The sequence below is a fragment of the Coloeus monedula genome (genome assembly GCF_965178545.1).
Source record: "Coloeus monedula genome assembly, chromosome: 3".
In the NCBI taxonomy this organism is placed as follows: domain Eukaryota; kingdom Metazoa; phylum Chordata; class Aves; order Passeriformes; family Corvidae; genus Coloeus; species Coloeus monedula.
The window spans coordinates 30,198,867-30,215,955 of NC_138783.1; the positions used below are offsets into that span (position 1 = coordinate 30,198,867).

Here is a 17,089-nt window from a genome sequence, read left to right on the forward strand (position 1 = left end):
AGAGTACACACAGAAAGTTTTCTATTAAAACCTGATTCACAGCCTGTGGAAGTTCAGAGCAGTGCTTGCTTCAGGCTCCACTTCAGAGGCTGAAAAGGGATAGTTTACATTTTTCTTCTGCTTTTCCAATACTGTTTTTTATTTATCTCCCTTATCTACTTTCTGGTAAAGACCTCTGATATTACCTTGGGGAAAGTGTCAGTGTTTAGTCTGATTTCAAGCTGAAGCAGATCTTGAAAGGAGACAAGGGAAATGGCTGCTGAGGTACATTCTAAATCAGACTTCTGAGAACAGATGCCTATAAGTCAGGCAGGGTAAGAAGGGTTCAATCAGCAGATAGGACTCAGGTTTGGGTAGAAGGGACCTTCAAAGACTATCTTCTCCAGCCCACCTGCCATGGGCAAGGACATCTTTCACTACATCAGGCCACTCAAAGCCCCTTCCAACCTGGCCCTAAACATTTTCAATTAAGGGGAATCTGCAACTTCTCTGGGCAACCTGTTCCAGTGTCTCAGCGCCCTCATTGTAAAGAATTTCTGCCTTATATCTAATCCAGATCTGTTTTTTTCAGTTTAAACCCATTACCCCTTATCATACCACTACAGGTGCTGTTAAAAGGCCTCTCTCCATCTTTCTTATAAGCCCCCTCTAAGTACCAAAAAGCCAGAATGAGGTCTCCAAAACAACCAGAAGGATGAAGCTGGTTAGTTTGGCTAGCTGGAATTCCCTTAAGGCAGAGCAGAATGAGCTGCTCACAGGACATCCACAGAGCACAGAGGGTACACAGGGCAGAGCTGGAGTTGAGATAGGGCAGTAGAAGGAAGAAGGTGCACCAGACAACAGAGGAGAACAGCGTGGCAGAAGATAAAGGGAATCTGAACACAGATTATGGAGAACTGCCCCTATACAGAGTGGGGCATATGGAACTGGATGTCTTTACCAAGGACCCTCCTCGTGTCTTATGTGTCCTGAGCTAACTTTACTTCTCCTTTATGTATTGTGTGCAAAGAGGGCGACTTTTACACAAGAATAAGAACAGCTGCAGGAGAGAAGCCTGGTCCCTCAAGAGGATGCATGCTGCCTGCTTCTTTTTCCAACACCCTTCCAGCACTATCCTTTTTCTTCAGGCTTGGCCCACTCACTGGAATTAAGCCTCCCTAAGTATCTGCTGAAATCTAGTTAAGCCCTCAAATTTCTTGTTGAGAATTTAGAGCAATCCTCTGCATGCTTCCTCCTGTCCCCACCCAACCAAGCTACAGCAGACTGAGTCTTGTGGGGAAAAAGCTTATTTCCTGGCAGTGTTTCAAGATTTCCACTGTGAAGAAACAGGAAACACCATCAGTAGACAGAGAAGGAAGCTACAGAGCAGCTTCATGAGTTTTTTCCATTGAAACACATCTCCAAACATAGCTGAGGTATTTCAAATGCAAATTCAGGCTCTAGCTGCTCCTTTTATTAGATTACATTAGGCTGCACTCAAACATCAGGAGACAGCTCAATTCTTCTTTCTCAGCCATCAGAGCTGTTGCTTGCTGTCAAAATTCAACACTGAATCATACTTCCATAGGATGCAGTGCTGAGCCAATGTGTAATAACAGCCAGGTGATATTCCTGAGGGAAAAATTTGTCCTTTGAACTTTGTATGCACTGATGGCATGTAAATGAGTGGGAGATATGAACAATTGGACCCTGCAGTTAGTTGTGGTGCTGAAAAAATAATTAAAAAAAAAATCTTGCCTGAAAACCCCCAAAACTCACACTTTGCTGCCTTGCAGTCCCACTGCTGTTCCTCAGTTACTCCCTTCCCCCTCCTCCTGTGTTCTGCTCACTCCCTCGTCCTTCCACAATAGCTGTGTTTCCCCACAGATGTCTTCCAGCTCAGCCCTACCCCACACTGCCAGGTGCCTCCCATGCTCTCAGCTCCCACATGCCTCACAAGCCCCAGCTCCTTCCTGGGACTCCCACAGTCCTGCTTTCCCTCCTTACTTGTGCTCCAGCTGCTGCTTGCTCTGCAAGCTCCATGGGCACCATTTGTCCCAAAGAGAAGGCAGCAGAGGCACCAACGCTCTTTCTCCCCTACGTGTCAATGAGGTTTTAATAAGGTAGTATCTGCAAGCCTCTCACCCCACAGCCAGCATCATCCTATTTAGCAAGCAGGTCCATGTGAGCAGAGGAAACAGTGCCATTGCACACGCATTACTTCTTTCGAAAATCCAGCTGAACCGTTTGAGTTAAATTCAAATTTATCAGCAAAGAGTAGAGCTCAAATCCTAAGGCTGTGACCCCACACATTCCAAAAGAAATCCCATTTTTAAATTGAGCACAGCTGTGGTGGAAGTTGCAGGGAAGTGAGACACTTCTTACAAGCCAGTTTGAATAGAGAGGGGCAGCTGAAGGAATTGAGCTGAAGGCTTGTGAGTCATCACAAGTGACATGGAGGTTACACAGGGACATCACATTGGCCCCCCAAATACCTAGACCCTGTTTAGAAGATTTGACAAGAGGCAAAATGAAGCTGACATGACTAAAACGTCTACCCAAAGAGATTATCAGTATGCATTTTTCAACAAGCTGACCTTGCATCCAAATGAGGAAAATTGAAAAGAGCGTGACCTCCAGTAAGTGCAAAACCGTAACAAAGCAAAGGTGTCAGAACTTCCTTGAACCCTTTACATTTGATATATTGCCTTGAGGGCAACTGAAGAGCAGGGTATAAAATAAGCAGTCAGAGAGAACAAGGATATCAAAACAAAGCTAAATTAATTATTTGTCACAATGGAATAAATTGGTGAAATTCACACACAAGAACCCTTGTTTTGTAGGGGACTAAACCAAAGGATCTGTCCAAAATAAAAGTGATTGTGCAAAAGGTATGGAATAAGCAGGTCTGGGCAAGATGGTCCCAGGGATTCTCAGGAAATTCAAAGGTGAAATGGAATAAATTGGTGAAATTCACACACAAGAACCCTTGTTTTGTAGGGGACTAAACCAAAGGATCTGTCCAAAATAAAAGTGATTGTGCAAAAGGTATGGAATAAGCAGGTCTGGGCAAGATGGTCCCAGGGATTCTCAGGAAATTCAAAGGTGAAACAGTTGCTGATAGCAGAGGGTGGCCTTTTGCCTTAAGCTATCTTTTAATCAACAAATCCCAGGCAGGGAGGGAACATATCAAAGAAGGGGAAGGGGAGAAGTCTGAGGGAGATTTAGGAGATTAAAAGTTTGACATCTCTAGTGGCCAGGTTAATATAACAAAAGAATGAATTAATGGACATGTATTAGTACAATGTACTTTGGGGAGAGTCCATATAACTCTTGTAAGGAAATCCTGCCTCTTGCAGGTCTTTGCCTACAGTCCTGGCACCACCTGCTCTTATGGCCCTTCCAGCTAGCACAGTCTTCCAAGTCACTTAGATAAAAGCCTAAACCAAATCCAGGCTTTATGTCCCTGCACCCAGGTGAGAAGAGCATCAGAAGTGAATATATGCCACCTTCTTGGTCTTCCCTCTCCATACCACCTTGCTCCTCCTCAGGGATTAAGGCTATGGAGCAGAGCAGCAAAGGGAAGAGCATAAAAAGGCACTGGAACACAGACAGTGGAAACCCAAGGCAGTTGATAAGGGGTGTCAGATACCACATCAAAGGGATTCAGGCAGCAAGAGCTTCTTGAGAGCTCCTGAGGGATTTGGCTGGTTAGAGAGCACCTAGCCATAAGTGATCCCGTTGTGTACCCTGCTGCACGGAACTGCTTAGGGCAGGGAGGGGCAGGATGCTGCAGTTTGTACTGCTCCAGGGGACAGTGTGGGAGCACAGCAGCCTTCCGGGATCTGAGAGAAAGGCACCCTATGCCCTTCTCAGGCAAGGCTGACACTGGCCAGAGCTGCAGGGAGAAGACACCCCTTCTGGAAGGCAGTAAACCCCTCTAATGATAGAAGGCGAACCAGGGTTCCATACAGGTTGCTAGGAGACCAAGGAAAAAATGGCTTATATGGAGATGTGAAAGCACAGGAAGAAGACATTTGAGCATCCAGGCATGAAGAGGAAACAGGAAAGCAGCGAATGGACAATGGGAAATGGGAGTGAGAGCAATGAGTGGGGTGGATTAAACAGAAGGCAGTACTGTGAAGCCACACAAGTTTCTGGCAGGTGGCAGCACTTCACCACAGGCAGGCCTGAGTCAGCAGAAACACACGGAATCCTGAGCAGAGCCACCCAGAGCATCACGAATACATTGCCAGAGATCAGCAGCTCCCCAAAATGCTACGGTTACAGCTCCATGCAGAACACAGGGGAACGAAAGAAAAGTAGGAGAGATGAAAAGAAATGTTCCTCCCCAAAACGGTTTGCGCATTTCTCCTTTGGCCACATCCCTGCCAAGTTTTAGTGAGGGCTGAGGGTTTCAAGCAGAAGAGATCATGTCCTGAAGTTACCTGAGCTGAGAGAGCTCAAACTCAGTGAGAATCGGGAAGGGAAAGTCGTGTGCTCACTGTAGTGTGATGACAGGTTACCAAAATCCTTCAGGTATAAGGGAAGGAATAAGAGAAGGAAGAATGTGATCCAGAGAATCTTTAAAGAGACAAGAAACCCCAACCTGCCTCTTAACATACGTAGCATTAACAGAGGATTTTCTTCAGAAGAGCAAAGACATGTTTTATTTATTTCCCCTAATTAACAGATTACCAAATCAAAGCTGACAGAGGGCACATTCAGATGCAATTACCTCAGAGCTTTGGTTTATGCCATAACTGGGAACATTGCACCTTTGCCTCCTTCCTTTTTTGGATCTGAGTCACAAGTCTCAAGGTTATAAATGGTTGGAGATCAGATCCAGACACTGCAGTTGCTTGCCACAGTACCACATCTGACTTCAAACCTGGGCCAGATCCAAGTCCTGGTCAGACCCTAGTGGGCTGTTTACAGAGGTGGGGCTGTGAAGTTTATCTTCTTAGAGTGAGCATATGGAAGTCACATGAACAAGTTGTGGCCACATAACACCTCCCCACAGAAGCAATTCTTCATGCTTCATTTCCAGTTCTGTCTAAGGATCACACAGATCTCCACAGCCTTGTATTCAGTTTGGCTACTCTCTGCCCTTGAACTCCCTCTCTTGAAGGGGGAATGGGAGGAGTGGAAAGAAAAGCACAAAAATAGAAAACAACTACAGTCACCACCCAAGTATGGGGGCTGTCACATAAGGTCACCCAGACCCATGCTGTAACCTCAGGACCACTCTCATTGGAACTTAAACTGTTTCCCTCCACATCCCCTCATCCTCTCCATGTATGTGAAGGGAATGCAGTAAAAAACCTAATAGGAAGGTGTTGGGGAGAGCCATACTGATTAGGGTGTCCCAGCAGGTGATACTGGAATAGCAGCACAAACCTTCCTGGCACTGCAGAGCTCCCTCACCCCCTCCTGTCCTGAAGGATGGATTTATCAGGAAGACTGCAAGTGGCCTGTGCTGCCCCTTACCTTGTAGCCAAGGTGGCCCTGCAGGCCATTTGCAGCATCCCAGTCCAACTCATGATGGCCAGCAGTGAGGTGAGGGGACACCACCTGCCTCCAGAGCAGCCATCCTATGTGTCCAGTCAGGATAGGACAAAGCAAAAGCCATCTGTAAACAGCCATGGAAAGCTGAACTAAACCCAGGGAGTACAGTCAGCTCAACCAAACACTCCTTGGCACCTCATTAATGGAACATGATGGAGAAGTTTTAATTCCAAGGCAGGGAGGCCTCAAGCTTTGGGGTTCAACTGAATGCAGGAGCCTCCTCATGACACAGATGTCAACACAGTCAGATGGGGAAGGGTAAATTTTTCTTTTGAAGAGCACACTGTCCAGGTGCCTGTGTCACCCATTTTTACCAACCCAGGACACTGAAGTCAGCACAGCGAAGCAAAGGGTGGGCAAATGGCATTCCAGATGCCAGCCTCCAGGACAGAGCTGGCACTGACCCAGAGGGCAAAGGGCCCCTGCTGCTGACTCCCTGCCAGCTGGGACTGATGAAGAGGGCAAAGTGCTTCTCAATGACTCACGTTGGCCTGCAGCACCACAGCCCACAACTCTTAGACTCTGCCTCCAGATCACAGTTATTTGCCTATTTAGTATTTTATGACTGGACAGGACAGTCTCAGCACACCATCCTGGTCCTTGCAGAGCCTCTGCCCTTTCTGAGGTGAAGGATGACTGTCAGATCTCAGCATTCCTCTTCACTGACCAATCCCCCATGTCAGACATCTCACCACACTGCTGGCCCAGCAAGAGACCCACCTCACCACAGGTGAGCACAAAAGCTGTGCTAGGAAATACTTCAGACTGGAGGTATCTCATTCAAACCTTGCTCAAATCAGGACTACTTCTGGAGCTAGACTGGGCTACCCAGGGCAGGTTATCTGCTCACAGTAACCCTGTTTCTGCATGGGATGTATTGCTTCAGGGCTTTTCCTGGTTTTCTACCCAAAAAGGGTCATTTCCATGGTAGTGACTTCAGCTTTAGGTACTGGTGACAGCAGCCCCTAACTCTGGGCCAGACATACAGCTGTATCTATAGCCACTTAGCATATATTCTCCAAAGAAATTGCTCTCCTACCCCTTATCTCTCACTGGAATCCAGCTCCTTGTCCCTGCCAGCTAACCAAAGGGATTGTTTGTGTAGCACTACTGACATAGCATCTCACACATCTTTGAACAGTTTGCTTAACACCATAAACACGGACTCATGGAAAAGTGCTTAGCCATCAGTTTTAAAAAGACTAGGAGGAGTTCCATTCCTTTGGGCCAGACTTTAAAGACAGCAGACATCCACACCTGTATGCACACCGACCACAAGAGGGGATGTGTGCCTGCCCTGGGTCAGCTCAGTTCCAAGCCCTACATTACGGTGTCTGTGCATAAGGGCACTGAAGCACAGAGGGCAGTAGGACAGCACGACATGGCTACATTTGGAAGCATCACTGCCATCATTGCCAAGCTATCAAACTACAAATCGCCAGCTGCGATTTCATTTCAGAGGGCACCCACCAGTGCTAGCTAGGTCTCAGGTTATGTCTGCCTGCATCCCACCTGCCACCCTCTCGACTGCTGGGCACCCAGCCGGCCCCTGGAGACGGCGGCTGAGCCCAGGGATTGCGGGAAAGCCCGCAACAAAGGGTTTCGGCAGCAGATGGCAGCACACGGTCACGGGTGAGACTGAGTTTAACACTGGTCCCGGGCGTCACCAGCCCAGCCAGACTCGCGGATCAGGCTTGGGAGGGCAGGGAGCGCCACACCTCTGTACATGCCTAACACACTAGGCTCAACACAAAGGCTGCAAGTTACAGGCGGCTCCCTCCTTTAGGCAGTGTCTCTTCAGACTGCTTCAAGGCTTGAAAAGCCAGTCGACTAAGCAAGGCAGCTGCCTCTGCCTCAACACGCAGGAGCTGCCATCCTGCAATGCCTGGGAAAGAAAAGGGAGAGCAGGCCATTGGAAGTTACCTGTCTGGCCTGCCCCAAACAAAAGTGATGCAAGAAATCCACCACAGGATCCCAGCAGTGACTGGAAAACATAGCTCTGGTCAGGAGCCACTACACAGTCCAGCTGTTGCTGTCTGATCTTCCTATGCTCAGCTTCAAGGAACGTCCATCAGAGCCCCAGCTCTGGGTGGGGACATACAGCTATAGGTAATGGCAGGTGGCAAAATTAAGCTATCATCCTGCAATGTGCTTTCCCTGACCGTTAGCATGGACAGAGCTATTACCTTGGAAGAAAGAGACCACTAACAGTCTCCAGAGTGAAAATCTATTGTTCACATAATGTAATGAGCACTCAACAGACTACCTAGACCTTGAGGCATTACAATCTGTGTTAACCACTTGGGCCACGGTGCTCTGCTTACCTACATTAACAGCCCAGTTGCTCTTCCTCCTAGAACCTTGTAGGTTTATGCTGATTTAACAGGATGAGTTCAGATTCAGATCTTTTTACCTCATGATCAAAGGTCAGGAAGACCTTGGGGCTTTTGGTTTCCTGTTTGGTTTTTTTTTTATTTCCTCCAATGTACAACCCTTCCTCTCCATTTCTTCAGGAGTTCACACACAGCATCAAGGTTTTGTGAAATCTGGCAGGTTTGTGTCTGCAATCTGCACTGTGTGGCTGTGGCAAGAGCAGTTGCTGCATGGCTGTGAGACATGAAGTCACAAGAATGTAGAATACAATTAATGGGAGAAGGGGTGGGGAAACACTCACGTCCCACCTCAACTACAGCTCCCACAGAAGAATTGACAACCAAAAACCAGATAAAACTGGGATCTTCCCTTTGACATTAGTTTCCTGATTCTATGTGCTACAGTCTGTCTCCCAATTGGAAGAAAGGGAAGAAGACTTGCACAAGACCCACTAAGCTGTGCATTCTAGCAGGCCTTGCTGTGAAGAAAGAGGTATGGGGACTGGGAAGATCTCCACACATGACTAAGCTCTCCCTCGTGAACTATTTCCCAGTCTTCTGTGCTTCTTTATGCACAAACAGAAGCATATCCCAGCACTTCCCTTAGGTGAACCTCATCTGAAAATCCTCCTGCTCTGGAGAAAGACCTTTTTAGGTTTTTCAACTCTTTTTGCTGCAAGTACCTACTGAAAGGTCTGAGAAGCTCCACCATAGCTTATGGGTAAAATGCTTCATCTTCTCCTTGCCAGGACCTATACAACATACCTATCCTATTCATCAAAATAGGGCCTTGCTCCTAAAGCTGAAAAAATGTCTTTTTTTTTCCAGCCACTACAGATACTAGAATGGTTTACAATTCAAACAGCTGATTTAAAAGGTTAAGACTTCTCATCTTTACCCAGGCCACAAGACTTCTGCTGTACTTTCAACACAGCCATATGCACAGCTTTGCTGTCTGGGCAGAGGAACATGGAGCAAGCATGCTGTGCAAGATGGCTGCAAGCACCTTGACAGAACAATGTCAGGGCCCTGAGCATATTCTCCACTTCCTGGGGGATTGGCTGCCTGGACTGAGGTCCAGCTTAAGTAATAGAGGTCTTTGGCTTTCAGAAACCTCAGCAACATTGTCCTTATCATAGCCAAGTCTCTCACCTTTGGTCCCTGCCTGAGCTAGCACAGCCATGCCTGGCCATGTCCCTGTCTGGCCACATACCCTGCTGATCTAAATCCTAATCCTGACCTGCTCTGATCTTTGTGCTTAGGTACATCAGGACTACTCCTTTGCTGGTGAGGCCACTACCCCTGCCTGCCCTGCTGTGACTCAGCTTCCTGCTTCCTCTCTTTCCAAGCAGCCTCTCCTTTCTGCCCCTAACAAAGGGCCCACTCAGCTCACCTTGCCCATCTCTGCAGTAGGCAGAGACTTTTTCCCATCTACCAGCACGGAAAGAATTGTTTCTGAAAATATCCACAGGCTGTAGAAGCCTTTAATGCCTGAAATGCTAAATATCAGGGCAACCAAGTTTTCTCACTTGCTTGTTTTATCCATACTCTTATCAAGGCCCCACAGTCAGGCCTGTTTCCATGTTGTTCGATTCATGTTTGCTATTTTGTGAGTTTTTTATCCCATTTGGAACAGCCATGTCATTTTTGTGTCCTTCTTCTACACTCCTACCTCTTTGCCCAGACAGAGCCTGAACCCATCACTCCTGAAGTTGCTCTTGTCCAGTCTGCACGCCACAACACAAATGCAGGATAAGTACGTTGTGAGGATCTTGCTGGAGACATGAAGACCTTCAACCTAGAGGCTTCCAAAGCAAAAACAATTTTGACAACTTAGAAGACTCATGACATTCTTTTCCCCAGTATTACTTGTTTAATTACCATTTGCACCAGTACATCTTATGCTTTATATACATATATCTTTAATTTTTGCTTCTTCAGCTTTTCAAATACATAATATATTATCTCCAGAATACTAAGACAATACAGAAGAGGCTCCTAGTTAGTTGTTAATTGGTGCCATGAACTTCCTTGGTTGGGGAATTGATACATAGTTGAAATGACAGGACCTCACAAGGATGTGAGCAAACAAAAAGACAAAGAAAACAAAATGCCAACCCAGCAGAGTCTGTGACTTCGCTTGCAGACTACAGCCATCCACAAATTCAGGAGGCAGGGAGCTGAAGTACAGTGAGACCGCAGGAGTGACTATGAAGGCAGGGGAGGGCTGGCAGGGGGAAACACCAAGAGAGCCAGGGAATCAGGGTTAAATGACTACTTAAAATACATCCAAGAGCAGTTTGGTCCCCACTTCTGCAAGTGGAACTGCAGCAGCTTTAGAGCTATTTCAACAATGTTGCTCCCCAGAGGGATGGTCTAAGTGAAACTGTCTCCAAAATGCCCTCAAGTGCAGCCAGACAAAAATGACAAGAGACCTTTGTCAGTACAAGGTGCATACGTCTAACTACTCTTTTAAAAAAAAGCCTCACCAGAAAATTTTTGCCCAAAGGGAAAAATTTCCTTGCTAAGGTGTGCTAGAGACACAGAAGTGTTGCTGTGTTGAGTGTTCAGAACAGGAAGAAGCCTTCCAGCAAAGCACCAAAGCCCTAGTGTTCCAGTAAGTGGGTACAGCTGTCCAAGAGTCACTGAGACCACCTTCCCAGCTAGTGTTTTGGCTTCTGAGCCAGCATGAAGGGTAGCAATTCAGCATTGTGAGGTTTCTGGCCTGCCCTGTGAGTTCGCCCAGAGTAATCAACACTTACACCCCAGATCACATCCACAGCTGCTGAAGATGAAGTACTGTCCACACTGAAGGGCCTCAGAAAACTCTCCCAAAGAAAAAAGTACGAAGTCATGGCCTTTTACCTCTAACTCCCTTAACCACATAAGAAATAGAGGGGGCTTGGACACATTTTAAAAAAAAAAAAAAAAAATCTAAGTCCCAATAACCAGCTCACATCCCTGAAAGTTGGATTGAAAGAAAAGTCATAATAAGGAACACAGGTGGGAGAATTTTGCTCCCACAGATCTCAGGATTGAGCCTATTATACATTTCTTGAGTTGAAAAGGGGAAGGAGACTGTCCCTTCACCAGAGAATAATCTGTTTTCCCACCATAATTCTTACTGTGGATATGCAATACTTGTAACACAGTGCCAAGTCACAAAACAAGGCCAGGGCTCAGGATAGTGATGCAGGAACATGAAATGCTGAGTGGTGGGAACCACCTGGTTGTCATCTAGTGCAAGTAGCTACCAAATTGTAAAACCACACTTTTTTTTCTTAAAGCTATTTCCAGTTAAAACAGCTCAGTGACAGTGAGGCCTTTGCTTGGGGAGAAAGGAGTTAAAATGAGTGAAGTTCCTCCAGTGAACCTGCAAGCCAAATCAGGAGCCTCGAGGTGGGGTGCCCACCTGAACTACAGCGCAAAGGCAGCAGGTCTACTCAAGGACTTACATGACTCCTCCCACAGGAGCATGAGGAAATCCAGCACTACCAAGGATTGCATCAAGGACAGAAGAGTAGTGTGTGCACTGGGGAGGGTCACTCCTCACCACAAATGTCAATAATCCAAGAGGGTTTTGTGTTGAGGCAAGACCTATCTCCTTAGAGGTTCCATTTAGCAGGTGTAGCCAAATGCAGCTGTCTTCAGCACCACAAGCTGCAGGGACTGCAGTCACTACTGAAAGCAGCCACAAAAAGCAACAGCCTAGCCATAGAAAATTTAAAGGACAAGGAACCCAGAGGCACCTACCCAGCCTCCTCCTGTACCCACTTTCTTCAAGATTGTTGCTTTCCCTGTATGGAAAGACAGGGAAAAAGAGCTAGGATGTACCATATATATAATGGCCAAGTGGATGGAGGAGATAATGCTACCTCTTTCCTCCTTGCCCATCTTGGGAGGAGTCAGAATGTTCTCTTTAGGTTCAGTGGGATCAAAAATACTAAGTTTAAGTGAAGGTCTGATCTAAAAATGAAGGATTGTCCCAATTTGATTGAAGACTAGAGAGGTTTGTGCCCCCTCTGATCCCATTTGGTGCCTCTAGGTCATCAGTTTGTCCCATTCCACTGCTTTGATCATTCAGAACTGGACCCAGTTGGACTGCTGAGGAGCCTGATTGGGAACAGCACTGAAATAAAAAAAGGAGAATGAAATGAGCAGATCCAGTAAGACTTCTTGACTTATGGTTCTTCCCACGCCCATCAGGACACTACTCTTCTTGTGTTCCATTCATCACAGTTTACCTGGATGCAGTGCTGAAGTCTCCCCAGAGGTCTGTAGTAGCTGATACTGGTGCCTTGGATGCAGCTGCAGGAGCATCTAAGTCTAAAAGAATATCTAAGGCAGAAGAGAGAGAGAAAAAAATACATCAGGCTTATCAAGAAAACCCCACAGGCATTTAAACTGTCACCTTAAACAAACTCCTGGATGCAGGGGCAAAAAATCTTTGAAGGGACTCCAGTTTTCCTCCAGGAGTCAGACTTTCTGAGGGGTTTGTTATAACAGCTTGTCCTTTTGCTCAATGTGTACGGAACCTCCAGCTGACACTCCAAGGGTACGTTGTCTTCAGGAACTTTTCAGTCTCCACTCAGCACACCACATGACAGATTTTTCACTTTATTTATATGTCTCTCCCAGCAGACATAAGGCTCAGACTCAACCCAAGCTCAGCAGTCGTAACAGCTGCCAAACAGGCACCACCTTAACAGTACAAACCATGCACTGGGACCACATGAGCCTACTCAGAAGCTCGTGGTTTCTTCTCACTCAAACCTGTGGACAGCACTGCTGAAGTCTCTGCCTTCACAAAGGCATCATCAGCTCCCCAGACACCTCTGCATGGTCACACTTTTAGCACAGCATCCAGAAGATTGAAGCAACCTCTTTGTTACAGAATCACAGGATGACTTAAGTTGGAAGGGACCTTCAAAGATCATCTCATCTAATCCCACTGCCATGCCATGAGCAGGGACATCTTGCACTAAATCAGGTTTCTCAAAGCCCCATCCAAACTGGTCTTGAACACTTTCAGTGAAGAGGTACCCACAGCTTCTCTGGACAACCTGTTCCAGGGTTTCACCACCCTCATGGTAAATAATTTTTTCTTTATATCCAATCTAAATTTACCCTCTTTCAGTTTAAGCCTTTACCCCTTGCCCTGTCACTACAGGCCCCGGTAAAAAGTCTTTCTCCATCTTTCTTACAAGCTCCCTTCATATAGTGAAAGGTCTCCCCAGAGCCTTGTCCTCTCCAGGCTAAACAACCTCAACACTCTCAGCCTTTCTTCAAAGGAGAGGTGTTCCAGCCTTCTGACCATTCCCATGGCCCTCCTCTGGACCCAGTATAACACGTCCACATCCTTCTTGCACTGGGGACACCGCAGCTGCCAAAGAGAGAAAAACCCTTGGCACACACCATGTCTCAGAGGGCACTGCTGGCACTCAGTTGAACACGGGCTCGCTGAAGCAGCACCTGCCAGTGTCTGAGAGACTGCTGGCTCAGGGCTAAGGTTTACCTGCACTGCTTGCATTACTGGATTTCTGCACAGGTGGTGGTGTGACGTGGTTGGCAATGGCTGTGGAAGAAGGGGGAGGTATAGGAGGGGCTGCTATTTTGCCTCCTGGTGGGGGTGGCAGCAGACTTAGGCCCCCTGATCCAGACACACGGGGCTTGGCTGCTCCTCCTTTCTTTGACGTCATGTTCTGTATTAAAAATAAAAAAGAAGTATAAAGAAGAGTTTCCATCGGCATATCCACAGAAACAAGCAGGGTAAACTGGTCTGCTCACCCCAATGTTTAGTTTGATGGTCTGCCCCTCCTTAAACCCTAAGTCTAATTTGGGACGTGTGTCAGCTTCCTGGGACTCCTTGGAGATTTCAGTCTCCTGCTTCACCCACCTAAAAAGAAAAGAGGAAGACATGAGACCCTGTGGCAAAAATGAACAGTGTTTTAGAAAAATGTGTGGTTTCTCTCTCCATCCCACCAAACCACCTTGCCTTGTCAAACCAGCTACCTCCCTACCCTGGTGTAGCACAGCACAAAGCTGGGAGCACCACAAACCCATGAGGCTGTTTAACACTGCTCCTGGAGCATCACAGGACCTAAGGTTAAGACTTACAGCAGAACCCTGCAGGGGCTCTCAGCTTGCATGACAGCTGGCAGCACACTCAAGTGTCTCTTGCCAGAGTAGGGCTTCAGGGCCACCCCAAGGAAACCTCTGCTAAATGAGCATGCACCACCACCCACCATGTTCTACAGACGAGAGGAAAAACAGCATTCCAGAAAAGCAAAACTCACTTGAAGTGATCCTGCAAAGAGACGTTGAAGTCAAAGGCATCACCCCGATCTGTGAAGCCAATGCCTATAAAAGCACTTCGTCCTAGCAAGGAGACAGGAGGAGTCACTCGAGGTACCCTGCAACTGGGCTACAAATCCTTCTGCTTGTCCACTCTACCTCTCTCTGACACACCTGCAGCTGGAAGCCAGCAGCTCACAGCAGTTCATTGTCCCTAGCTTTCAGGATGCACCCTTCTCCACATGGGGCACGCTTGGAAACCAAATGCTCCTTCCCAGCCCAGCCCCCAGACTCTGTGAACCTCCTCTGTTTACCTTGCCCTCACACCCCTCCACGCACACCACCTGGCCCTTTCAGCACTCCCAACACCATTTCCATCCTCCTGGCACACTCCCAGCTCCACCTGGATATCCTCCACCCATAGCACTTGGCAAATACATTGGCCCACAACTCACCAGTCCCATCCTGAATTCGAATGACAAAGTAGCGGCTGGAATCTGCCACGGTCTCCACTGCAATGCCAGGGTACTGATCTATAGGAGCCTGGGCAAAAAGTTCTCCTGCAGACAAAGAATCAGGTGTTAAGGAGAGCAACTGCTTGCTAAAGCGTGGCCAGGGCTGCCATGCACAGCTCTGGGCAGGCTTAGAAACACCGGCTCACGGGCAGCAATCACAGTCACAGCCTTGCCAAGGCACAGCCTTTCCCTTACCTGAAACTTTATCCTCCAGTTTTATGTAAGCAGTTTTGCCTTTGGAGGTGACACGAAGCCGCCCTGTCCAGTCAGGATGGTCCAGTTTCCAGTCAGATGCCCTGAAAAGAAGAGCAGCTGATCACTGACCGTAATCGGCCTCTCCAATTCTGCCCAGCCATCTCAGCAGAAGTCTCTGCTCCCAAACCCTCAACACCTTGAGTTGCCTCATTCCACTTCCAAAACAAGACATGGGGTCTCAGCTCCTCTCTTGTTGCTGCCAATTGACACACGACTGTGACTGGCATCTCTGGGTAAAGGGAAAGAGACACAGGCCAGAGAACATCAATTCCTCACCTTTATAAGCTTGCAAAAGAGGGAAGACAGAAGCCCAGAAGCTCACTTGAACAGGAAATCCACAAGCAACTAATAAGTGACTTGTGAGCACCGGGAGGACCCCAAAAATTAATTAGTAACAGGCTGAAAAGCCACTCCATTATTTTACCCTATTGTTGTAAAAAAACACTGAGTACTTCTGAACCCAGAGGCAGCTGACTTACACCAGGTAAAACGCACACACAGACATTTTGACTGACCCATCCCACTCTTTGCCACAGACTCTTGTGAAGGAAAAAAAAGAAAAAAAAAGAAAAGAGAGAAAAAACCCAACCTACAGAATCACAGAATATTCTGAGTTGGAAGGGACCCACAAGGATCACTGAGTTCAACTCCTGGCCCTGCACAGAACACCCCATAAATGACATCATGTGCCTGAGAGCATTGTCCAAACGCTTCTTGAACTGTGGCAGGCTTGGTCCTGTAAAATCTACAGGATTTTACAACTGGAAACAAATATCCCCAGCCAGGTACAACATCCGCCTACAGTCTGTCACGTTCAGGGAGTACACAAACCCCCTTCTCCAGCAGGCCTGTGGGCACAGCTTACACAGTCACACTCTGCTGCTTTTGGCTGACCAGAGAAGGCACTTCTAACTGCTGGTCCTGCAGCCTCTTCTTAAAAATCACCTCTAATTCCCCCTGCCTTCCTCCCCGCCACTTCGAGAGCTACCAAGCCAAATCCAACGTGCCGTTATATCACATCAGCGTCACATTCCAGGGAACCCAGCAAACCGGGAGCAGACGTCAGCTCTGCCTGGAAGAGCAGGTTGCGCCCTCACCTCCTGTCCCTGATTAACAGGGCAGCCCCTGCTCCTCCACAGCACGGAGCGGAGGTTCCCCTACTTTCAGGCGCTGACCACCTGCCCACAGGAGGCAAGTCCCGCCAGCGGCTCCCCCAAAGCTCGGCTGGAGGGGGCTCAGGGGATGGCCAGACCTGCTCGCGGTCACAGGACACGGCTTTGCCTAGGAGCGAGGCCGGGGCACGGCACGGCACAGCCCGGCCCCCGGCTGCACTGCCCGTCCTGCCAGCCCTGCGGGCAAGGGCTGGGCCAGGCCGGGCCGAACCGGGGCGATCGCGGGCGCCGCACGCTCCCTCACCTGTACCCGCGGTTGGAGGTGCGCGGCGGGATGCGGTAGACGTTGACATCGGGCTTGACGCAGAGAACGGATTCATACTCCAGCTCGGCCGCCGCCATGTCGGCCGCGAAGCCCTTCGAGGAGCGAGCGGCGGGAGCCTAGTGACCAGCGGCGCTACCCACGCCCATCTTTGATGAGGGCAGACACCGCCTGAGGGCGCCGGCGCGGCCGGGCGAGACGCGGGCCACGTCGGGGAAGCGGAGGAAGCCATCTTGGATCCTGGCAGCGCGGAGCGGGGGCGGGAGGGCGCCATCTTGGAGCCGCCTCTGACACAACAGCGGCGTCCGGCGCCATCTTGGGGCCTGGCAGGTCCCGCGGCGGGGCTGGCGCGGCCATGTTTGTGTGGGGCAGCGGGAGGTGCCGGGCGGGATGGCGGGAGGAGCGCCGCTGGCGGTGCCGCCACACGGTACCGACCTGCTCGTCTGGAGCCCCCGGGGGCTGCTCCCCTGCCCCCCTGGGCCAAACCTGGGGGTTTAAGTAACAATGTTTTTTCTGTGGTGCGGGGATTAGGTGGCTTTTTGGTAAAAGAGCAAACCAAAAAGGAAATGCGACACAAAGCAGGACAGGTTTTGCTGCTGGAAGTGACGGAAATGCCAGCTATGCAAATCTTAATTTCAGGAGTGGGTCTTCCCTCAAAATGTGGCCGAAGTC

At 48.6% G+C, this 17,089-nt stretch overlaps 1 protein-coding gene across 1 annotated transcript; it reads right to left on the reverse strand.

Moving 5' to 3' along the window:
* Positions 1-9,783: 9,783 nt before the first annotated feature.
* Positions 9,784-16,565, reverse strand: NECAP1 (NECAP endocytosis associated 1). The gene is made up of 8 exons (XM_082279313.1): positions 16,400-16,565; positions 14,924-15,024; positions 14,669-14,773; positions 14,216-14,297; positions 13,707-13,815; positions 13,435-13,621; positions 12,164-12,257; positions 9,784-12,048 (listed from the first exon to the last, which is right to left on the reverse strand). Exons 1-8 carry the CDS (start codon positions 16,495-16,497, stop codon positions 12,000-12,002), a joined length of 825 nt encoding a protein of 274 aa, XP_082135439.1. The 5' UTR covers positions 16,498-16,565; the 3' UTR covers positions 9,784-11,999.
* Between the last annotated feature and the right edge of the window lie 524 nt (positions 16,566-17,089).